We start from the raw sequence: 24,637 nt of genomic DNA on the forward strand, positions 1-24,637 counted from the left end.
GGCTGCCAGCCCAGCCTGCCCACCGGTCTGGTTCCTCCTCCAGGGCAGGGGAAGGGCAGGGTGTGCGGCGCCCTGGGCTAGGGGCAAGAGCTCCAGGCCCATCCCTCCCTGAGCTCACCCCCTCGCCTGTGGGCTGGAGGTCAGACACAATCGGAAGCCATCCTTGCTGCATGCCAGGCGCTTAAAGAGTCCCTGCCAAGCCCCTCTGCTAAGCGGAGGCTCCAGGAGGACCTGCTGAGATCACACAGCCACTGAGGGCCGGCAGGGCCACGGCCACTGTCCCTGCCCGCCACCACGCCGACTCAAGAGCGTCTGGGCTGGCTGCAGTCCACACTTCCATGGCCCAGGGGTGGAGGTAGGGCCAGCACCGCTTGGGAAAGGTCCAGAACTTGCCACGAAGGCTGCTCGGAGCAGGTCTTGCCCTACTGTCCCAAACCTGCTACAGTCCTAAAGCCCCTCCTCCTCCCTGGCCATGCAGCAGGCAGGGCAGGAGTCACCGAGGGCCCTTCTCAAGCAGTCATGTGTCGGCCACGTGGGGCTGGCGGCCAAGGCAGCCGACTGGCCGCTGTCTGGGGGGCCTTTCCTGAGATACATACTGTCCCTGGTGGAAGGGACGGTTGTACCCATACCCTGAGCCAAGCCCTGCTTCTCACCCACACCTTAGTGCTTACGAAAATCACAAAATCCTCAACAACAAGCCGCTCTTGTGCCAGCTGTAACTGGAGGAGAGGAGCTGAACTCTGGGGCTGTGGTGGAAAGTCAGCTCCCAGGGGCTGCCTCTGCTGCCGAGTGGGGGCCGGGAGAAGGGCCACTGAGCCCATCCCCACAGGGAACAGGGAGCAGAGAGAAAGAAGAGCGTCTGTGCAGGACAGTCAGAGGCAGCGAGGCTGGGAGGAGGCTTAGCAAAGGCCAGCGAGCATTTGGGAACAGGAACTACCTTTCACGGACATTTTCCTCAATCTCTTAACTGAGCTGTGACTTTTAGAGGCCAGACGGGAGGCGCGAGGGCTGGCGGGCTGGGGTGCGCGGCTAAGACACACAGGGAGTCCAATGGCTGACATCAGAACACTCGTCATGCCTGCACGGGTGTGAGATCAGACACGCAGAGAGGGAGAGACATTAGAAGACTCATTCGGCAGTGACGCCAACAAACCCTGCTCAGGCCAAGGACGTGACACCATCAACGGCCATGGGGACTCCCACGTCTCCCTGGGGAATGTGGCCTCTGGGGGCCTCTGGGACTACCCAGGCCAGGAATCAGAGGGGTGGGGAAGCCTGGCTCATGGCAGCCCCAGCCCCAGGGCTCACAGGTTTCTATACAAGCAACAGACCAGCCCATGCCCTCCGAGTGTGGGCGGGGCCAGTGACTTCACGAGAGCAGAGGGTGGAGAACGCCACTCTAAGAAGCCACCCAGGGAATGGGGTCTCCTGGGCAGGACTGGCTCCAAAGGCTCAGCTTCCCCAGGAGCCCCCAGCCCTCCTGGCTCTGAGTCACTAGGCCTCCAGCCTCCATCACCCTCCTGGCTGATCTAGGTGCCACGGCCTTCAGTGACAGTGCTGGCATGGGCAGGCAGGACCGTGGCCCCTGGGCCTGCTCCCACACTGTGGAGTCCCCATCCTGTGAGGGCTGGGCTGCAGCAAAGCCCCAGGCTGTGGCTCTGGCACCCTTGGTGGAGGGTGGGCCTGTGGCCGGCAGCTATGCTGAGACCAATTGGCCATTCTTGCCAGTGCTCACCACTGCCTGATGCCTGCAGGGAGCCCCACACTGGTCCTGGGGACTCTCCTTCAACATGGCCTCCTCTGTATTCCCTGATGATTCAGGGAGTACTTTGTACTCCCAGCGCTGCCAGGGACACAGCGTGTCCTCCTGCTGGATGACCCCGTTCCCGCCACGCCCTCCGCCTATCCCATTCTCCCCAGTGCCATCTCCACAGTCCTCCCCGTCATCAGTCAGACTCAGAAGCGCCTCCTCGCTGGACAAAGGGGAAGCCCGGAGCTTCTCAGCCATCCCTTAAGGGTGGCTGCCTGGGCCTGCAGAACCTGGCTAAGGGGCTGGGCACAGCTGGGTGCCCGCCAGAGTTGGCAGCAACCCCAGCCCTCCTGGACCCCACAACCCCAGCCCTCCTGGACCCCACTCCCCATCCAGGAACAGACAGCGTGACTCAGGGGTGAGGGGCTGCTTCGACCCCCGGTAGAAGAACAAAGCTTCTCAACCTGGCACATGTGCCTGGCTAGGGACAGAAGCGGAGGCCAGCCACCAGCCTGGGCAGCATAGCCAAGGCAGGCAGGGTGAGCTGCAGTGGCCGTTCAGCAAGAGACACTAAAGCACACATCAGAAGATGGAGGTCTGAGGCTGGGAGGGCGATGCGCCCAACAACCCGAGGTAGTTCCCAGGCTCAAATGCAGCTCCTGTGGGAACTAAATGTCGGGTGAATGGGACAAGTGGGCACGGGCGGCAGAGAGATGGGAGAGGACAGGGACAGGCACAGTTTTCCTCAGGAGAACCCAGTGCCTCTGGGAGGATCAGAGACCAGAACACGTCTTCCCACCCTGGGCTCTCCGGCAGCTCTGCCTCGGTAGGCTGGCCTTCCCGGAACACCGCCTAACAGGGCTCTGTCCCTCCAAGTCTCCCACCCCTGCCCTGCTGGACTTCCGTTTTTCACTCTCTGTTTCTATAGACAGTCTTCCCCCAGCAGGAGCTCCATGAGGTGGGGACCCGGCCGAGGCTGCATCTCCAGTGCCCAGGGCAGCGCTTGGTCCCTGGGAGGCCGCAGCCCTGTATTTGCTGAGGAGGAGACATCCCTGGGCCACCACCAGCCCCCAGGAGGCCGCATGAGTGACACGAGTGTCCTTTTCAACACAGGACCCACTCTCCTGAATTCAAGTGACAAACACGTTTCAACCCAGAAGCCCGGAGAGAAGGAGGTTCGGGACAGCCCCCCAAACTCCTGACAGCCCCCAGATGACCTGAATAACTCGGAGGGCCAGTCTTTTTCTCCAGCTGTCTGGGAGGATCCCGCTGTCAGAGCCCCGAAGATTGAAGCCCCCACGAACAGACTCTCACTCCCAATTTGCAGACACCCTTCCTTCTAATACCAAGGGACAGGGCTCAGATCCAAGCCTCTCTGTGCACTCTGATCTCCCCAGCCTGGGTTTGAGCCCAATGCCAGCCCTCACCAGCTGCGCATTCCTGGGCAGGCTGCTGACACCCACCCCTGCTCGGGGCAGCAGTGTGCGCTGTGGATGGACCACTGCTGTGACCAGGTGGGGGACGGGGATCCTGGCCCCAGTCTCACAGCCCCTGCCCGCACCCGATAAAGGAGGGATAGGGCTATACCACAGCCAGGGGAGCTGTCACTTAAGAGGCACTGTCACCTGGAAGCAGTGCCTCCAGCACCCAGTCCTTCCATAGCATGGCCTCCTGGTTGTAAACCTCCCTGCAAAACCCTGTGTGCAAAGGCTCGTCTCTCTGCAGCCGGGCGTGGTATAATTCCTCAACCCACAAGCACACCAGTGTGACAGGACACTCTGCTCTCCAGCCTGGCTCTGGTGGGGGTGGGGGGCTGGCCAGGCACCTCTCATTGGCTGGTCCCCTAGACAACGCTCCCCCACCAGGTACCAACACTGAGCCTTGAAATGGGGGAGGCAGCAGTCCACACAGCCTCCACACTCTCCTATTTCCTAGCCTGGACCAGGTCCCTGAATTTGTAGGCTCTGTTTCCCCCACCAGTAAAATGGACTGCTTTGCTCCAGGATTGCTCTGAGAGCCACGGGAACGGAGAACAGGAAGGACAATTCGGGACACAGCCTGGATAGGACCCTCAGCCTCAGGAGCAGGGGAAGGGGCGGGTGCAAATCCCACACCCAGGGCACCCTGTGTCATCAGAGAGGCCCCGGTGACATCGGTTTCACGGCCTCAGAGGTCACTCACTGTCAGGTCTGGCCATGAAGGCTTGAGAGAGTCCCAGAGCTGGAAGGAGCTGGGCTGTGAGGAACCGTGTGGGGGCCCCGTCTGTTTACCCACAACCTGTCTCAAATGCCACCACGGCCGCACACAAGCACGTGCACACACAGTACAGTGTGACTTCCCTACAGCGCCACATGGTGCCTTCAGTGGGGCGGGAACTTCCTGGCCAGTGTGTCTGGCTCATTCTGCCTCCCCTCTCCACTCCAGCTCCCCTCCCTCCTGTCCCCACCTCTCTGGCTGCTCCTTCCATTTTCTCTCCAGGCTGCCCTTCCCAGAGTCCTGCCTGCGGTCTCTGCAGTGCACACTCCCATGCGGGGCCAAGGGCACCCCATTCCACCCCAGACTGCTCTTCTGAGGTCCACGGCCAAACTCCCACTGCTCCGGGACAGCTCCACTGGCCCCTCCACAGCCATCGCCCCCTCCAACCTTCCCCCAGAATCAGCAGCAAAGAACTGTCATAGGCAAGAAGGCCCAGGCTGTGTCTCAGCTCTGCCAAGGGCTGGCAGAGAATTTTTTTTTTTTTTTTTTTTTTTTTTTTTTTTTTGAGACGGAGTTTCACTCTTGTTACCCAGGCTGGAGTGCAATGGCGCCATCTCGGCTCACCGCAACCTCCGCCTCCTGGGTTCAGGCAATTCTCCTGCCTCAGCCTCCCGAGTAGCTGGGATTACAGGGACGCGCCACCATGCCCAGCTAATTTTTTGTATATTTAGTAGAGACGGGGTTTCACCATGTTGACCAGGATGGTCTCGATCTCTTGACCTTGTGATCCACCCGCCTCGGCCTCCCAAAGTGCTGGGATTACAGGTGTGAGCCACCGCGCCCGGCCTGAGAATTTTTAAATTCTCCGAGCCTCAGTTTCCTCAAGTGGAAGTGGAAACAAAAGCCCCCACCTCAGCGATTTAGGGATGAAATGAATTCACACACATGCCAAGCCCCAGGCTCGGCCTCAGTCACGGCCGGCTGCGCCCCAATAGGCCTCAGGCTACCTCCATCCCCCTTCAACACCCTCCCTCCACCAGCCAGCTCCTGCCTCTGCATGTTTAAAGCTAAACCTCCCCTCCATTCCACTGCCTCGAAGCTGGTCAGGCCTTGGCTGGCGCTCCCAGGTCTGAGGTCAGGCTCTGCACCGACCTCCCTGCCTCCAGGCCTGTACTCTCTCAGCCAACTTGGACTACGACAGTGACTCACCTAAAACACCCACTTATGACCATGACCGAATTCCGCTACATCACTCCATGAGCGCCATCGGCGCCATCTACCTCCTTACATACCTCACACTTTCCAGAAGTTAGAAAATAACCCCAGCTGGGCATGGCAGCTCACGCCTGGAATCCCAGCACTTTAGAAGGCTGAGGCCTGGGAGCTCAAGACCGGCCTGGGCAGCATAGTGAGATCCCGTCTCTACAAAAAATTAAAAACTAGCAGGGCATGGAGGTGTGTGCCTGTAATCTGAGCTACTTGCAGCCTGATGCAGGAGGATCGCTTCAGCCCAGGGGTTGGAGGCTGCAGTGAGCTATCACTGCACCACTGCACTCCAGCCTGGGGGACAGAGCAAGATCTTGTCTCTTCAAACAAGAAAAAAAAAAATGGCCAGGCACAGTGGCTCATGCCTGTTAATCCCAGCACTTTGGGAGGCTGAGGTGGGCGGATCACTTGAGGTCAGGAGTCCGAGACCAGCCTAGCCAAGATGTGGAAACCCCATCTCTATGAAAAATACAAGACTTAGCCAGGTGTGGTGGTGTGCACCTGTAATCCCAGTTGCTCAGGAGGCTGAGGTGGGAGAATTGGTTGAACCTGGGAGGCAGAGGTTGCAGTGAGCTGATATTCTGACACTGCACGCCAGCCTCGGTGACACAGCAGGATGCCGTCCCAAAAAAAAAAAAAAAAAGAAAGAAAGAAAAAAGGAAAAAAAAAACCCTGCCACCTGTGGAGCTTCTAAAAACCCCGATAGCCAGGCCGCTAAAACAGAATGGGCATGGGGGCCAGCTCCAGGTATTTTTAAGGATCTTTAAGGTGGGAGGATTGCTTGAGTCCAGGAGTTCAAGACTTTAGTGAACTAAGTTAGTGCCACTGCACTCCAGCCTGGGCAACAGAGGGAGACCCTGTCTCAAAAAATGAAACGAGGCCGGGCGCGGTGGCTCTAGCCTGTAATCCCAGCACTTTGGGAGGCCGAGGCGGGTGGATCACGAGGTCGAGAGATCGAGACCATCCTGGTCAACAAGGTGAAACCCCGTCTCTACTAAAAATACAAAAAGTTAGCTGGGCATGGTGGTGTGTGCCTGTAATCCCAGCTACGCAGGAGGCTGAGGCAGGAGAATTGCCTGAGCCCAGGAGGCGGAGGTTGCGGTGAGCCGAGATCGCGCCATTGCACTCCAGCCTGGGTAATAAGAGCGAAACTCCGTCTCAAAAAAAAAAAAAAAAAAAAAAAAAAAAAAATGAAACGAAACAAATTAAAACCCAAAACAGTTCCAAGATGTAAGAGGTATGGTTAGTACAACAAAGATCTGGTTGGACCCAAAAGGTGCTTCTTATTCAAGATAAGAGTGACTACAGCAGAAATAAGTCTATGAATGAAATGTTTCAAGCATTTCAGGACAGAAAAGTGACTCTTTAAATACAATGTAGGCCGGGCGCAGTGGCTCACGCCTGTAATCTCAGCACTCTGGGAGGCCGAGGCAGGTGGATCACAAGGTCAAGAGATCGAGACCATCCTGGCCAACATGTTGAAATCCCACCTCTACTAAAAAATACAAAAATTAGCTGGGTGTGGTGGCGCGTGCCTGTAGTCCCAGCTACTCGGAAGGCTGAGGCAAGAGAATTGCTTGAACTGGGGAGGCAGAGGTTGCAGTGAGCTGAGATGGAGCCACTACACTCCAGTCAGGCGCCTGACAACAGACCGAGACTCTGTATCAAAAAAAAAAATGTGTGTGTGTGTATATATATATATACACACACATACATATAATGCAATTCAGGCTTGGTGAGGTGGCTCACCCCTGTAATTGCAGCATATTGGGAGGCCAAGGAGGGCGGATCCCGAGATCAGGAGTTTGAGATCACAAGATCAGGAGTTTGAGAACAGCCTGGCCAACATTGTGAAACCTCATCTCTACTAAAAATACAAAAAATTAGCTGGGCATGGTGGCGTGTACCTGTAATCCCAGCTACTCAGGAGGCTGAGGCAGCAGAATTGCCTGAACCCAGGAGGCGGAGGTTGCAGTGAGCCTAGATCGTGCCATTGCACTCCAGCCTGGGTAGCAAGAGCGAAACTCTGTCTCAAAACAAAACAAAACAAAACAAAACAAAACAAAAAACAACAAACAAAACAGAATGCAATTCGATGCAAACATTTTAAAGGTTGTGAAAAGGTCTGCACCTGGGCACCCACGGTCATAAGACCCCACATCCCCAGAGAGCCAAAGGAGGGATACCTGGGCTCACTCTGGGGTGACACCAATACCAGAAAGAGGGACTGCTCCCCCAAGGAGCCCCTTTGGCTCTCCCTGAGGACCCAGAGGGTGACAAGGCCCTGCACCACAATTTCCTCCCAACCGGGTACCTCGGGCCACAGGCTGCTGTGCAGCCCGAGAGCAGGCACCTACCTGCAAGCGCCTGCTGGACTCTGCTGGGCTTTGGCATCTGCACGGGCACAGTGGCAGGGACGTTCCCCAGGCTGCTCGAGGGACCGCTGGGGAAGGAGGCGCTGGGGGAGAAAACGGAGCAGAGCTGACTATCAGAAAGGAGGGCGAGAGAGACACTGCATCACGCCAAGGGGGCTACTGCGGCACCTTCACGCTTTCGTGTTCCTTGGCTGCCTCTCTGTGGGGGCCTTTGGTTTTGTTTTCCTGGGCAATTCAGACTCAGAAGGGGTGTGGTGGCTCATACCTGTACTCCCAGCACTTTGGGAGGATGAGGTGGGAGGATCACTTGAAGCCAGAAGTTAGAGACAAGCCTGAGCAACATAGTGAGACTCCATTTCCACAAAAAAATTTTAAAATGAGCCGCGTGTGATGACGTGCACCTGTACTTGAAAGGCTGAGGCAGCAGGATGGCTTGAGCCTAGGAGGTCAAGGCTGCAGCGACCCATGATCATATCACCGCACTCCAGCCAGAGCAACATAGTGAGACCCTGTCTCAAAAAAAAAAAAAAAAAAAAAGACTCTGAAAACAATCATTTCATACCTGTTGTGAAGGAAGAAAATAAAACGAGAAAAAAAGACATTTTGCACTCACTACTGTCATCAAACTGCAGGCTCTCAGGCTGGGCATGGTGGCTCACGCCTATAATCCCAGCACTTTGGGAGGCCGAGGAGGGCGGATCATGAGGTCAGAAGATCGAAACTATCCTGGCTAACCCGGTGAAACCCTGTCTCTACTAAAAACACAAACAATTAGCCGGGTGTGGTGGCACACAACAGTGGTCCCAGCTACTCAGGAGGCTGAGGCAGGAGAATCACTTGAACCTGGGAGGCGGAGGTTGCAGTGAGCCAAGATCACGCTACTGTACACCAGCCTGGGCGACAGAGCGAGACTCCATCTCACACATACACACACACACACACACAAAGGCAGGCTCTCATAGCACCTATGTAGAGAAACCTGGCAGAAACCACATTAACAAATGATCATGCCGGGCGCGGTGGCTCAAGCCTGTAATCCCAGCACTTTGGGAGGCCGAGGCGGGTGGATCACGAGGTCGAGAGATCGAGACCATCCTGGTCAACAAGGTGAAACCCCGTCTCTACTGAAAATACAAAAAGTTAGCTGGGCATGGTGGTGCGTGCCTGTAATCCCAGCTACTTAGGAGGCTGAGGCAGGAGAATTGCCTGAGCCCAGGAGGCGGAGGTTGCGGTGAGCCGAGGTCGCGCCATTGCACTCCAGCCTGGGTAACAAGATCGAAACTCCGTCTCAAAAAAAAAAAAAAAAACAAATGATCATGACCATTATCACCAGTAACAAGACAAGTCAGTATCACAAAACCCATGATAAGATGCTCTGGGAGGAATGCAACACCATTTTGGGGGGTTTTAATGTCAAAAATGAATTCACCTGGGCAACAATCAAGACCCCCCATCTCTAAAAAATAACCAGCCAGGTGTTGTGGCATGCACCTGTGGTCCCAGCTACTTGGGAGGCAGGCTGAGGCAGGAGGATCACTTGAGCCTGGGAGTTCAAGGCTGCAGTGAGCTATGATCTCGACACTGTACTCCAGCCTGGGCTGGAGACTCTGTTAAAAAAGAAATAAATAATAAAGGGCATTATCTTTTGTCCAAACATGGGAAAATGTAAGACAAACTCAAATTAAGGGCCATTCAACAAAGCATCTCTTTGAAAGTAAGGAGGTTATGAAAGATAAAGAGAGACTGACAAACTGTTCCAGGCCGGAGGAGGACAGGCAGGATGAGAACTGGAAGCAAAGGGGGACCCCGGATTGGGTCCTGAGACAGACAGAGGACAGTGCGGGGGAAACTAGCCAAAAATCAAGAAAACAAACCTTGAGTTAAGAGTACTGTCGCAGTGGTAATTTTCTGGTTCTGACAACTGCACCGTGGTTACAAAAGATGTTGATGTCAGAAGCAGCCAGGGGAGGGATATACGGAAATAACTATTTTTGTAACTTCTCTGGAAACCTAATTTCTACCCAAAATTTTTTTTTTGTTTTTTGTTTTTTAACATGAGGGTTTTACTCCCTACAATGATTATGTTCAAGTCACTCATTGGGACTTTGTTCTTTTTTTTTTTGAGACGGAGTCTTGCTCTGTGGCCCAGGCTGGAGAGCAGTGGTGCGATCTCGGCTCACTGCAGCCTCCACCTCCTGGATTCAAGCGATTCTCCTGCCTCAGCCTCATGAGTAGCCGGGATTACAGGTGTGTGCCACCACGCCTGGCTAATTTTTGTATTTTTAGTAGAGATGGGGTTTCACCATGTTGGTCACACTGGTCTCAAACTCCTGACCTGAGGAGGTGATCTGCCCACCTCAGCCTCCCAAAGTGCTGAGATTACAGGCGTGAGCTGTGCCCAGCCACTCACTTGATCTTAAGTCATCTTATTTCTTTTTGTTTTAAAGATAGGGTAATGCAGGGCCGGGCGCGGTGGCTCACGCCTGTAATCCCAGCACTTTGGAAGGCCGAGGCCGGTGGTCAACAAGGTGAAACGCCGTCTCTACTAAAAATACAAAAAGTTAGCTGGGCATGGTGGCGTGTGCCTGTAATCCCAGCTACTCAGGAGGCTGAGGCAGGAGAATTGCCTGAACCCAGGAGGCGGAGGCTGTGGTGAGCCGAGATCGCGCCATTGCACTCCAGCCTGGGCAACAAGAGCGAAACTCCGTCTCAAAAAAAAAAAAGAAAAAAAAAAAATAGGGTAATGCCAGCATCGTGACACAGTGGAAGCATGCTGGGTCCACAGAGTTGCTCATCGCAGTGGTGTGATCATACTTCATTGCAGCTTCAACTTCCCGGGCTCAAGTGATCCTCCTGCCACAGCCTCCCTAGTAGCTGGGACCACAGGTGTACACCACTATGTTCAGCTAATTTTTAAGTGTTTTTGTTGCTGTTGTTACTGTTTTGTAGAGAGAAGAGTCTTGCTATGACGCCCAGGCTGGTCTGAAATTCTTGCCCTGAAGGGTTCCTTCTGCCTTGGCCTCCCAAAGTGCTGGGATTACAGGTTTGAGCCATTGTACCTGGCTTAAGTCATCATTAAAAAAAAAAAAATAACAAATGCATGTCATGATGGTTTGGGAGGGAGCCTTGTACTGAGAACACTGGTACAAACGGCTGAGACAGTGCCAGCTCCTCCCATCCATCCCCACCCACTTGAGATGATGAAATCTGAAGATGAGAAACACTCCCTCACAGACCCTACACTGGAGCTCCCCAGGACAGGGCCCAGGTCAGACAAGGAGCAGGGAAGCTGCTCAGGACACAAGGGAGCTCAGGCTGCTGTGCTTCCCTGACAGCTACCGCGAAGCAGCTGCCTGCCCACAGACGATGTCTCGGGGCTGCCCAAGATCCTTCCGTACCACCCGCCCCAGGTCACAGATCCTGCTGGTGGCAACTACAAGAAGCTGGCTGGTTCTCTTCCAAACCAGGACACCTCACACCCAGCTGGGGCTGAAGCGGCCAGGGCCTTGCAAAGGATCTGGAGCAGAGTGGGTGCTCCAATGTTTGCCTGGGCAAAGAGAGGTGCTCGAGTTTGGGGCGTTTTTGGTTTTTGTTTGAGAGACAGGGTCTTGCTCTGTCACCCAGGCTGGAGTGCAGTGGTGCAAACATAGCTCACTGCAGCCTCCAGGTCCTGGGCTCAAGTGATCCTTCCAACTCAGCTTCCCGAGTAGCTGGGACTAGAGGTCAGCACCACCATAATTGGCTAATTTTTTTTATACATAGAGAGAGACAGAATCTTGCTATGTTGTCCAGGCTAGTCTGAAACCCCTGGCCTCAAGAAATCCTCTCAGTCTCCCAAAGCACTGGGATTACGGGCATGAGCCACCTTGCATGGCCTGTTTGAGTCTGTTTGTTGACCGTTCTCAAACAGGATTGCCTGTATGGCCAGGCTAAGCAAACAGCGGCTTCTTGCGCTCCTCAGGTAGCCCCATCCAAAGGCAAGGCTAGCAGTGGATCTGAGGGCCCTGATAATACCAAGAAAAGCAGGCAGGGAGTCATGACACCTGGGTCAAGGTCCTGGCTCTCCTCAACACTCAGTTTCATTCATTTGGAGCAGGCCCCTCCTTTTCCTCAGCCTGTTACAACTTTTCTCTTTATTTTTTTGTTCGGAGTCTTGCTCTGTCAGCCAGGCTGGAGCGCAGTGGTCTGATCTTGGCTCACTGCAACCTCTGCCTCCCAGGCTCAAGCAATTCTCCTGCCCCAGCCTCTCAAGTAGCTGGGACTACAGCCGGGCGCCACCACACCCAGCTAATTTTTGTATTTTTTGTAGAGATGGGGTTTCACCATGTTGGCCAGGCTGGTCTCTAACTCCTGACTTCAAGTGATCCACCCGCCTCGGCCTCCCAAAGTGCTGGGAAAAAAAGACTGTGCTCAGCATTTTTTTTTTTTTTTTTTTTAAGAGACGGAGTTTCGCTCTTGTTACCCAGGCTGGAGTGCAATGGCGCGATCTCGGCTCACCACAACCTCCGCCTCCTGGGTTCAGGCAATTCTCCTGCCTCAGCCTCCTGAGTAGCTGGGATTACAGGCACGCGCCACCATGCCCAGCTAATTTGTTGTATTTTTAGTAGAGACGGGGTTTCACCATGTTGACCAGGATGGTCTCGATCTCTTGACCTCGTGATCCACCCGCCTCAGCCTCCCAAAGTGCTGGGATTACAGGCTTGAGCCACCACGCCCGGCTAGGTCTCTGAAACTCTTAAGGTTCTGTAAGTCCTGAAGGCATTCCGGACCCTCCAGGGCAGCACTGAGCTCAAGCCCTTAGTTGGAGCCCAAAGAGCTGAAGCTTGGCACTGCACGCCCATGGTGCCCCCTAGAGATGAGGTACCTGGCTGCTGCACCCCACAGAAAAACCCCAGGAAGTGGGGTCTCCCTTCACCAGGGAGAGGCACATATCTGAACGAGAAGGCCTGCTGCCAGGTTCCACCACCAAGGACTAGAGCAGAAAGCAGCAGCAGCACAGGTAGGAAGGCGCTCACCCTGCGACTGGAGAGCAGCAACCAGGAGCGTCTGTAGAAAGCTCTAAAAATGTCACCACGTCCCCATATGATCACAGTTCCTCCCCCATGTGTGTCCCTGCCGTGACCTCTAGGAACTGAACCATACAAGGATCCAGAGGTTCCCAAGATGGCGGCCCCTGGGGAGGACGGAACCTGAGGTTATCAGTTGCCCTCCCCATCCTCAGAGGGCTCGGATCTGCAGAATGTTCCCAGATGGGGGCACCAATCGCTTCCTGAAGTGTCCTCCTCTGAGAAGTCCCTATAGTCATGGCCTCAGGCACCCTCCTGCTCTCCCTGACTCCTGGTCTAGCTATTAGGCCCTCCCCAGCTTTCCTGTCGGGGACCATCTCCAGTCGCTCGCAGACACAGCGGGAGCCAGGAGACGTGAGCACTGCGAGCTTTCTTTTCTTTTCTTTTCTTTTTTTTTGAGACGGAGTTTCATTCTTGTTGCCCAGGCTGGAGTGCAATGGCGCAATCTCGGCTCACCGCAACCTCCGCCTCCTGGGTTCAGGCAATTCTCCTGCCTCAGCCTCCTGAGTAGCTGGGATTACAGGCACGCGCCACCATGCCCAGCTGATTTTTTGTATTTTTAGTAGAGACGGGGTTTCGCCATGTTGACCAGGATGGTCTCGATCTCTTGACCTCGTGATCCACCCGCCTCGGCCTCCCAAAGTGCTGGGATTACAGGCTTGAGCCGCCGCGCCCGGCCCTCGAGCTTTCTTTTCTTTTGAGATGGAGCCTTGCTCTGTTGCCAGGCTGGAGTGCAGCGGCGCCGTGTCGGCTCACTGCAACCTCCGCCTCCCGGGTTCAAGCGATTCTCGCCTCAGCCTCCTGAGTAGCTGGGATTACAGGCAGGTGCCACCACTCCTGCCTAATTTTTGTATTTTTAGTAGAGACGCGGTTTTGCCATGTTGGCCAGGATGGTGTCAATCTCTTGACCCTGTGATCTGCCTGCCTCGGCCTCCCAAAGTGCTGGGATTACAGGTGTGAGCCACTGCGCCCAGCCCAACTTTGAGTTTTCCAGGCAGGGCGAGAGGCAAAGCCAGGAGGCCGGAGAGCAAGGAGATCCAAAGCCCCTCTCCAAGTCTACACTCTCTGAGATTGGGACGGGCAGCCAGCCCCGGCATGGGACTCAGGAGCATGAGATGTGGAGGCCGGAGACGATGATAGAAGCTTATGCTCCTACTCAAAGCCGTGTGTCCTGGGCATGTCAAGTCCCCTTCCCGAGCCTCAATTGCTCTACCTATGAGGATGATTCCCAAAGGACGCCAGGGTAGCAGTGAGACCTCGGACAACTATCCATGGGGTCCAGGTCTTAGAGGAGCAGAGGGAAGTAGACCCAGGCCCTAAGGGCCACCAGGCACTTTCCTATAGGGCCCTAACTACATCCTGAAAACCACGGCAATAATAGACAGACGGCAACCTCAGAAACTGACCAGTTCAACCCTCCCTCAGCTAAAAAGAAGCAGAGGCAGGGCGTGGTGGCTCACACTTGTAATCCCAGTACTCTGGGAGGCCAAGAGTTTGGGACCCGCCTGGGCAATATAGTGAGACACAATCTCAACAAAAATTTTTACAATTAGCTGGGAGCAGTGGCACAAGCCTGTAGTCCTGGCCACTCAGGAGGCTGAGGCAGTAGGATCCCTTGAGCCCAGGAATTTGAGGCTGCAATGAGCCATGATCACTGCACTCTAGCCTGGGTGACAGAGTGAGAACCTGTCTCTTTAAAAAAAAGAAGATGAAAAAAATAGATGAAGAGACCCACGGCCTATCATAAGTCAGGAGCAAGGCCCCATTTGGGCCCCGTGACTCCAACCCCACAAGTCAAAAGACAGGTGACAGCCGGGCGTGGTGGCTCAAGCCTGTAATCCCAGCACTTTGGGAGGCTGAGGCGGGTGGATCACGAGGTCAAGAGATCAAGACCATCCTGGTCAACATGGTGAAACCCCGTCTCTACTAAAAATACAAAAGATTAGCTGGACATGGTGGTGTGTGCCTGTAATCCCAGCTACTCAGGAGGCTGAGGCAGGAGAACTGCCTGAACCCAGGAGGCGGAGGTTGCGGTGAGCCGAGATCGCGCCATTGCACTCCAGCCTGGGTAACAAGAGTGAAACTCTGTCTCAAAAAAAAAAAAAAAAAAAAGACAGGTGACAGACAGCAGGAGAAGAGGAAATGAGTTCTTTCAGAGGCAAGAACAGCAGCAGCCACCACAGCAGGAAGCCACCGAGAGCAGAGAGCCATTTTGTAGGGCCACCAAGCCATTCAGCACAGAGCCAAATGCCCAAACACCCACAGGCTTCACCTCACTGAGCTGTGACAGGCTGCTGATTATGATCACCACCCCAAGCCATCCAAGTGCTAAGCAGTGTCACACCCTCTCCAATAAGGAAGACAAGAGCGTACATGACACATTTAAGAAAAATTTCCACCCAACATCATTCAAACACAAGTTTTGATGCTTAAAGGGATCAACTTCAGCTATAAAGAAATCTACTTACACCCAGCAGCTCAGCCCCTGATGACACACTTTCTTGTGTCACTGCCTATTCCCAGGGGGCACAAAGAAGTTGTGCACATGGGTTCCAGGAACTGTTTCAGTTGCACTGGCTTGCAGTGGCTGCCAGTCAAAAGTCGGTCCTCTGGTTTCCCCAGCCCCTGGTACTGGCTCCAGACGGCCCTACCTGCCCTACCTGCCCCCTCACTTCCAAAGTAACTTTCACCTAATGCTGTTGACACACACTTGGCAGTGAAAACGTTACCACCTGCTGGGTTAACAGAGCAGGTATTTACTAAGTCCAGCATCGGCTCTACACGCATCAGAAGAGGGTTAACTGCAGAGGGCCTCAGTACAAATTAGGCAGGGGAAAAGCCTGTTTTTCAGCACGTGGATAGGTCCGGGCAGGTGAATTACACCTCTCCCAGCTCCAGAAGAACCAAAGGAATCAGGATGTAACTACACCTACCCCAGGAGGCAGGCTCCTTTGAGGCTGTTTCCACTAACAGAGCCGGCTGGCCTGGTTCCCTCCTGGCTTACAACGTGGGGCAAGCTGCAGCATGCCCAGCCCAGCACCAAGGGAAGACCGTCTGGCCCAGACACCTTTCCTGTAACTTGCCTGGCCCACACCAGCACTTCTGCAGGCCCTCCGGCTGGGAACAGGGACCCCAGAGAAATACTGGGGGAGACAGAAATGGGTTAGGAAAGACCAACTGGGCCAGCTACCAGAGAAAGGAACAAAGCCACATGAAGTCACTTGCCTTAACTTGAGAATCCCAGCTCTAGCACTATCTAGAAATTTGCCTCAAAATAATTCCTAAGAACTTAAGACGCTCCAGGAGGCTGGGTGAAACAGAGCTGACAGAAGTCCCAGTGCCGCTAAGAACCCTCCTGGGCCAGCAGATAGAGCACACTGTTCTTGGAAGCAGACTGACCCAGATACTCAGGGTGGGAAGCTGCCCAGGAAAACTCTGACCCACCCAAGGCCCGGCACCCTCCCATCTACTGGCCTCCTAGCTCATCCCTCAAGAGGCCTTTTTGGTCCAGGCGTGGTGGCTCACGCCTGTAATCTCAGCACTTTGGAAAGCTAAGGCAAGAGGACTGCTTGAGGCCAGGAATTCAAGACCAGCCTGAACAACACAGCAAGACCTTGCCTCCACATAAAATTGAAAAATTAGCCAGGTGTGGTAGTGTGCACCTGTGGTCTCAGCTACTCAGGAGGCTGAAGCAGGAGGATCACTTGAGCACAGGAGTTCCAGCCTGCAGTGAACCATGACTGCACCACTGTATTCCAGCCTGGGCAACAGGGCAAAACCCTCTCTCTAAAAATAGTAATAAAATAAAATTAAAATGTATTAAAAGAGCCCCTGTAATCCCAGCACTTTGGGAGGCCAGTGGGTGGATCACCTGAGGTTGAGAGTTTGAGACCAACCTGACCAACATGGAGAAACACTGTTTCTACTAAAAATACAAAAATTGACCAGGCGTGGTGGTGCTTGCCTATAATCCCAGCTACTTGGGAGGCTGAGGCAAGAGAATTGCTTGAACCCAGGAGGTGGAGACTGCGGTAAGCCAAGATCACACCATTGCACTCCAGCCTGGGCTACAAGGGTGAGACTCCGTTTCAAAAAAACAAATGCCCCCATGTACCCGACACAGCCCACTCTTGAGGCCTGGGCTGAATTTCAGCTCTACTACTTGCTGGCTGTGTCGCCAACCTCATGGGTCTTGACGTGCTCCCCGGCAAATGAAGAACACTGCTCAGCCTGAGCATCGTGGGATGAGTGAAGTCACTCACGCAGCCTGCTCAGGAGGGCCTGCCACATGACATGAACCAATGAGCGGGAGGCGCCATTACCATGTCTTACACAAGCTGGCAGGGTCCTCGAAAACCCAGTCTGAAAAAATACTAGAGGTCTGAGAAGCTGCCAAGGAGGACTCAACCACCCTGGGAAGTTTCAGCCCTCAACATGGATGTGGTGGGCAGCGGTGGACTGGTGAGCAGGGAGGCAGCAGGATGCTGACCAAGGCCAGTAGAGAGAAAGAAAATGCTCTCCTCCCTGGGACCAGGGCAGCCCCTCGCCCACATTCCCTCACCACCCCAACCAGGACACGCCCAGAAAGCCCTGTCCCCGCTACCACTCTGAATTCTCAAAATGTGTTCCAAGTTCAACACTCTCAATAATGAATGACAAAGCCCCAAGTCAGCTAGACAGTCAGAGAGCAAGGCCAGCCCGGAGCGTTCACCTTGGCCAAAAACAGGGGGTTCCTCGTTTTATCTTTTTTCTTTTTCTTGTTTCTTTTCTGAGATGGAGTTTCTCTCTTGTTGCCCAGGCTGGAGTGCAGTGGTGCGATCTCAGCTCACTGCAACCTCCACCTCCCAGGTTCAAGTGATTCTCCTGTCTCAGCCTCCCAAGTAGCTGGGATTACAGGCGCCCACCACAATGTCTGACTAATTTTTGTAGAGACACAGTTTCACCATGTTGGCCAGGCTGGTCATGAACTCCTGACCTCAGGTGATCTGCCCACCTCAGCCTCCCAAAGTGCTGGCATTGCAGGCGTGAGCCACCGCACGTGGTATTTTTTTCTTTTTTTTATGACAAGGTCTCACTCTGTCACCTAGGGGCTGGAGTGCAGTGGCACAATCACAGCTCACTGCAGCCTCAACCTCCTGGGCTCAAGCAATCCTCCGGCCTCAGCCTCCTGAGTAGCTGGGATTACAGGTATGCACCACCATGCCTGGCTAATTTTTAAACTGTTTCTTTTGTGGAGATGGGGTCTTGCTATGTTGCTCAGGCTGATCTCTGACTCTTGGGCTCAAATGATCCTCCTGCCTTGGCCTCCCAAACTGCTGGCATTAAGGTGTCAGCCCCTGTGCCTGGCCAATCTCCTCACTTTAAATGCCACCTGTCCTGGTCTGTACTGGGCCTATGGTATCATTATCTCCCTCTCAAGGAGCTGAGAGCTCTACCAGGCACTCTCGGCTGGGCTGCATCAGCATGGGGACCAGGTCACCCGTGCCACCTGCAGCCACTGCCACATGCTCCACATTCTGCTGTCCCTCACACCGCGCTGACAGCCCCTGCACTAGACTGGGGCTCAGGGGTAAGGGTTGGTGCTCTGGTCTCTGCACCTTCATGGCCTGGCACGACTCAGTGCACAGGCAGTGACCTGGTGTCCTCGGGCACAGCGCTCACCATGTAGCTGGTGAGCAGGGACCACAGGCCTTTAGCTCTGCTCCACATGGAGGACCCTATCATCCTAAGTGAAAGGACCGCAGGTTCTAACCCACACAGCGACCACCAGGACTCCAGTACAAGAGGTCAGGAAGGCTCTGGACAGCTGCGGCACGTCGGCACCCACGTGGCACATGCGAATGAGAGGCCATGGCAGGGACCACCCAGGGGGTCGGAGCCCCACCTGCAGGAATTGGGGTGAGTCTTCCCAGCTACGTAAGAGTGGAAACACAGGGCAGACAAGACAGGAAGCAGTCACCCACAGTACCTGACTGCACCAGAGGTGGACGATCCTGGGGGCAGGAGCTGTGGTCCCAGGTGGGAGATGCTGGAGCGGTAGAGGGGCTGGCTCCCCAGGGAGGGAGGGGCCGCGCTCCAGGGGTTGGTGGTGTTCAGCCTGGGCGCAGACCGGGCCCCGGAGAGTGAGGGTTTGTTGTACGGTGCAAAGGCCTGATGCGTCCCAAACACAAAAGTGGTCCTGTGCGGGGGGTGCTGGGGGACGGGATATGCAGGGAGGTTGGTCATGGAGTGGCGGTAGCGGCCTGACACGGGGCCAGTTCCGCTGCCGCTGAGGCACTGGTGGCAAGAGCAGGCGACGCCCGTGTGGCCCGGTGGAGCAATGATAGTGGTCACCGGGTAAGGGGGCCCTGCCTGGCGCCGCACGCTGCGGCAGAAGCTGGAAGTCTTGTTGGTCTGCGTGTGGGTGGTGTAGTTGATGGTGTAGTTGTACCCCAGCGGGGCCAAGTCCACGAGCTGGTTGCCCCTGGCCACCTGCTGCTCCAGATAGTCACAGACGCTGGCTTCGTAGGCAGTCCAGGAGCCGTCGTCACTCAGCCACTCCCAGACGACACCTCGGCCAGGGGCTGAGTGCTGGGGGAAGAGGTGTCTCCGCACCGCCCGCATGGTGCCTGTTTTCGAAGGAAAATTAAAGGTTAGTCTGCTAGCACTCCCAGAACACATGGAATGACCAAATTCTTTTTTCTTTCCCTTTTTTTTTGAGATAGAGTTTTACTCATATATTTTTTAAAATTATTATTATTTTATTTTTTAAGAGACAGGGTCTCACTATGTTGCCCAGGCTGGAGTGCAGTGGCTACTCATAGGCACGATCCCACTACTGATCAGCACGGGAGTTTTGACCTGCTCTGTTTCCGACCTGGGCCGGTTCACCCCTCCTTATGCAACCTGGTGGTCCCCTACTTCTGGGAGGTCACCATATTGATGCTGAACTTAGTGAGGACACCTGATCGGCATACTGCACTACAGCCCAGAACTCCTGGGCTCAAGCGATCCTCCCACCTCAGCTTTCTGAGTAGCTGGGACTACAGGCACACGCCACTGTGCCGGGCTCGAGTTTTACTCTTGTTGCCCAGGCTGGAGTGCAGTGGCGTGATCTCAGCTCACTGCAACCTCTGCCTCCTGGGTTCAAGAGATTCTCATGCCTCAGCCTCCCAAGTAGCTGGGACTACAGGCATGCGCCACCACGCCGGGCTTCAAATTCTTTTTTCAACAGCCAAAATAAGCAAATAGGTACACAGTAGGTGTTTTATTTCTTTTTAGAGACAGGGTCCCTCTTTGTCACTCAGGCTGCAGGGCACTGATGTGATCATAGTTCACTGCCACCCTGACCTCCTGGGCTCAAGAGATCCTCCTGCCTTAGCCTCCCGAATAGCTGGGACTATAGGCACATGCATCTACACCCAGCTAAATTCAAATCAGCCTCTACAACAGGCATCCCCAAACTTTTTACACAGGGTGCCAGTTCACTGTCCCTCAGACAGTTGGAGGGCCGCCACATACTGTGCTCCTCTCACTGACCACCAATGAAAGAGGTGCCCCTTCCTGAAGTGTGGCGGGGGGGCCAGATAAATGGCCTCAGGGGGCCGCATGCGGCCTGCGGGCCGTAGTTTGGGGACGCCTGCTCTACAACACCTGCCACTTTCATTCCCCGATTAACAATCCCTGCTCTCCACCACAATATACAATTTCCGTGTTATTATTTATCCTGTCTGCTATCTTTCTCAGCTGACTTCACATACCATGACGGCAAGGACTTGGGATCTGACTGACAGCCACAGTTTCACAGTTTTCTCTACGACACTCCTGACAAAGACTAACACAGAGTTTCCAGGGCTGGGCATGGTGGCTTAAGCCTGTAATCCCAACACTTTCGGAGGCCGAAGCAGGAGGATCACTTGAGCTCAGGAGCTGAAGACCAGCCTGGATAACATGGGGAGACAGGGAGACCCTATCTCTACAAAAAACAAAACAAAATAAAACAAAACTCCAGAAAAAAACCTGTTTTTAAAATTTTTAAATTAAAATTAAAATTGAAAAACAAAAACAAAAATAAACCAGTTTCTCAGATCAAAGCACTGGTAACACTCTGGGCCAGTAATTCCTTGTTGCAGGGGCTGCTGTGTGCCGCAGAACGGCGGGCAGCCTCCCTGGCCTCCATCCACCAGATGCCAGGAGCACCCCCACCTCCCACCCACTCAGCTGTAACAACCAACAATGTCTCCAAACATTGTCAGCAGATGGCCCTTTGGACAAATCATCCCTAGTGACAACCATCAGATTAGAGGAAGGGACAGCTCCGAGAGAAAACCAGGGCCTCATTCTCAATAATACTGATCAAAACACACTGCAGGTTCAGTGTGGTGGCTCAGGCCTGTAATCCCAGCACTTTGGGAGGCCGAGGCGAGAGGATCACCTGAGGTCAGGAGTTCGAGACCAGCATGGCCAACACGGAGAAACCCCATCTCTACTAAAAATGCAAAATTAGCCAGGCGTGGTGGCGCATGCTTGCAATCCCAGCTACTTGGGAGGCTGAGGCAGAATTGCTTGAACCCGGGAAGTTGTAGTGAGCTGAGATTGCGCCACTGCATACCAGCCTGGGGCCTGGTGACACAAAGAGACTCTGTCTCAAAAAAAAAAAAAAAAATTAGCCAGGTGTGGTGGTGTGTGCCTGTAATCCCAGTTAGTTGGGAGGCTGAGGCAGGAGAATCACTTGAACCTGGGAGGCTGGAGTTGCAATGCCAAGATCATGCCACTACATTCCAGCATGGGCAAGAGCGAGACTACCTCTCAGAAAGAAAAAAAAGATCAAAACTCATCGCAGACCAAAAAGCAGAAAGGCACACATGCAGAGGGTGCAGTGGCCTGCCCAGGGCACACAGCCATTGGGCGGTGGGGCAGGGTCCTCTGAACTCTCACGGCGCACTACCTCCATGCCGGTCTGCCTGCCAAAGAGACCCTGCAACCTCTGCAGTCGGGACAGGCATCTCTGCTTTGGAAGACAAGGGAAAGGGACTCCCACAGCACCTCTCCCACCGTGGCTGCACTCAATCTAGGTGGGAGAGGTTCCCACTCACAGCACCCGCCCACCAGGTGTGCTACAGAGATAGGGAAGCAGCTCTGTAGGTCACATGCATCACCCCAAAAGCTAGCACAGAGGCTGTGGGAAAGCAGGTGCGGCGCCCAGGTATCTGCGAGAGGCAGACAGTGTCTTACCGGTATCCTGGCGGAACTGGGTCCAGCTGGGGAGGTCGATGATGTAAGGAGCCAGCGAGGGGTCTGCCTGGCCCAAGGGGATGCTGTGGGCCAGGCTCCCGAGCCCGAAGCGCTGTCCCTTCTGCTGGACAAACTGCTGCTCGATGAAGCTGCAGACGGCGGCGCTGTAGGGGTGCCAGGTGCCCAGCCCATCCTGCCATTCCCACACGGCCACAGCCACGGGGCCAGTGTACACCTGCACCAGGGAAGGGCTTGGGGCCATGGCCATCTTCCCAAGGAGTCCCGCTGCTTTCCCAAACGGCTTCAGACCCCTCTGGCCTGGAGTCCCGGAGTCATTGCCCAGCACCCCTGGCGGTTCTGTGAATGGGACAGACACGTGGTTACCAATGCACATCAGTAGCCCTGCATCAGCCTCAGTGCAGGGGAAAACAGGCTTTTCCTGCAGCAGTGAGACTCATGGCAGCCTCAAACCCCGGGCTCAAACAATCCTCACACCTCTGCCTCCAGAGCAGCTGGAACAATAAGCATTTGCCACCACACCCAGCTGATTTTTTTTTACTTTTCGTAGAGATGATGTCTATGTTGCCAGGCTGGTCTCAAACTCCTAGCCTCAAGGGATCTTCTCGCCTCAGCCTTCTCAAGTGCTGGGATCACAGGTGTGAGCCACCCCGCCTGGTCTCCCGGTTGCTGTTCCTCCCCTAACACCTAAGGGCATCATGAATCAAGTACCTGATCCTGCCTCTTTGCTCTGGCAGCCGGGAAGAATTCAAAGTCAGTCCTGAGCCTACCTACCTCTACACAGGCGCAGGAAGAAAGAGCAGTGTAAATTCTGGGTGCTGGTCACCAGCCCAGTGTTTTTCTTGCTACTGATAATTCCCCTCTGGCCCAACTGCTTAGTGTATCATTTCGTCCTACATGGTGGCATTTTTTTTTTTTTTTTTTTGGAACAGAGTTTCACTCTTGTCACCCAGGCTGGAGTGCAAAATGCAATCTCGGCTCACTACAACCTCCGCCTCCTGGATGGGTTCAAATGATTCTCCTGCCTCAGCCTCTGGAGTAGCTGGGACTACAGGCTCGTGCCACCACACCTGGCTAATGTTTGTATTTTTAGTAGAGATGGGGTTTCACCATGTTGGCCAGGCTGGTCTCAAATTCCTGATCTCAGGTGATCTGCCCACCTCAGCCTCCCTATTAGCACCCCCGTGCTGAAGATGAGAACTCACCATGTCTCGGAAAGACGCAGGGTTTGGGGACACCCATGAGGCAGAGGCAGAGCTGGGACCTGCAGCACAGGTGCCAGCTCCTCATGTCTCCGGGGCGCCCTGGAAGCATCACTGACCACAAAGGAAGCCCTAGATGGACACCAAATCACCTCTCTCTGGCCTCTCAAAGGCTCTCTGCACCCATTCCACTGCCCGGCTCCTACGGACCAGTTGCCAGGCCCAGGGAGCTCTTCCCCACATCCTGAACTCCCCACCTCCTGAGACCTTCTCCTCCCAGTCACTCCAGCCCACCCCCTTCCCTTGTGAATACTCCACATCCTCTAGGCCCAGCGTGAGTCACTCAGGATGACCCATCACGTGCCCTCTGCCCCCTCCACAACACCGACCAGAACCCTAGTGACTGCGTCCACATGTGGCTGTGACCACAGTCTTTCTGCCCCTCCCCAGGTGGCGGCAACCCCAAGCCTGCCTTGTTCACAGCTGCAATGCCAGCACCCAGCAGGGGCATGCCATGTGGTGAGTGTTCTAGAATGTCCTATACACTGCTTCAGAATGACAGTGAATGTGGACAATGATTCCACTCAGCACCTGCAGCTGTGTGAATGAGAAAAGGCCTGCAAATGCCCCACATGATGGCCACCCCCCAGGCCACCAGCTGTTGGAGTGGAAGAACAGGGTCCAACATCAAATGGACTTGTCTCTTCTAAGCTGCACAGGTGACAAGGTGACACTACTGACAAGGTGACACTCCTCCCACTTCTGGACAGGAAACTAAGGCTGAAAGAGGTCGAGGGGACCGGGTGTGGTGGCTAACACCTATAATGCCAGTGTTTAGGGAGGCTGGGACACGAGGGTCGCTTGAGCCCAGGAGTTTGAGGCCAGCCTGGGCAACATAGTGAGATCCCATCTCTGCACAAAATTTAAAATTTAAAAATTAGCCGCCGGGCGCGGTGGCTCAAGCCTGTAATCCCAGTACTTTGGGAGGCCGAGGCGGGTGGATCACGAGGTCGAGAGATCGAGACCATCCTGGTCAACGTGGTGAAACCCCGTCTCTACTAAAAAAAATACAAAAAATTAGCTGGGCATGGTGGCGCGTGCCTGTAGTCCCAGCTACTCAGGAGGCTGAGGCAGGAGAATTGCTTGAACCCAGGAGGCGGAGGCTGCGGTGAGCCGAGATCGTGCCATTGCACTCCAGCCTGGGTGACAAGAGCGAAAACTCCGTCTCAAAAAAAAAACAAAAAAACAAAAAAACAAAAAATAAAAATAAAAATAAAAAAATAAAAAAATAAAAATAAAAAGAAATAAACCTTTAAAAAAAAAAAAAAATTAGCCAAGTGCAGAGGCACACCTAATAGTCCCAGCTACTTGAGAGGCTGAGGCAGAAGGATGGTTTTAGCCCAGGAGTTGGAGGCTGCAGTAAGCCATAATCCCCAGGCACTCCAGCCTGAGCGACAGAGGTCTTGCCTCTAAAAAAAACAAAAAAAATCTAAGATGATACAGCGAGTGTGTGCGTGCCAATGCCAGAGCCCATGCCTGCTTCTTTTCAGG

General features: G+C 54.4%; 1 protein-coding gene across 8 annotated transcripts in view; it reads right to left on the reverse strand.

Annotated features, from left to right (window-relative positions):
* The window catches only part of DTX2 (deltex E3 ubiquitin ligase 2), a 51,865-nt gene that overhangs the window by 11,142 nt on the left and 16,086 nt on the right, over positions 1-24,637 (reverse strand). For 7 of the 8 annotated variants that reach the window (XM_003934133.4, XM_010344663.3, XM_074390590.1 and 4 more), the window contains 4 exons: positions 21,867-22,223; positions 18,622-19,261; positions 7,570-7,670; positions 938-1,078 (listed from right to left, as the gene is read on the reverse strand). In XM_003934133.4, coding sequence (XP_003934182.1) covers positions 938-1,078; positions 7,570-7,670; positions 18,622-19,261; positions 21,867-22,134 — 1,150 coding nt within the window. In that variant the 5' untranslated portion in view covers positions 22,135-22,223. The remainder of the gene's footprint in view (positions 1-937; positions 1,079-7,569; positions 7,671-18,621; positions 19,262-21,866; positions 22,224-24,637) is intronic. The other variant, XM_074390591.1, reaches the window with a different exon arrangement.

This window comes from Saimiri boliviensis, chromosome 20 (assembly GCF_048565385.1).
Source record: "Saimiri boliviensis isolate mSaiBol1 chromosome 20, mSaiBol1.pri, whole genome shotgun sequence".
Taxonomy (NCBI): Eukaryota; Metazoa; Chordata; class Mammalia; order Primates; family Cebidae; genus Saimiri; species Saimiri boliviensis.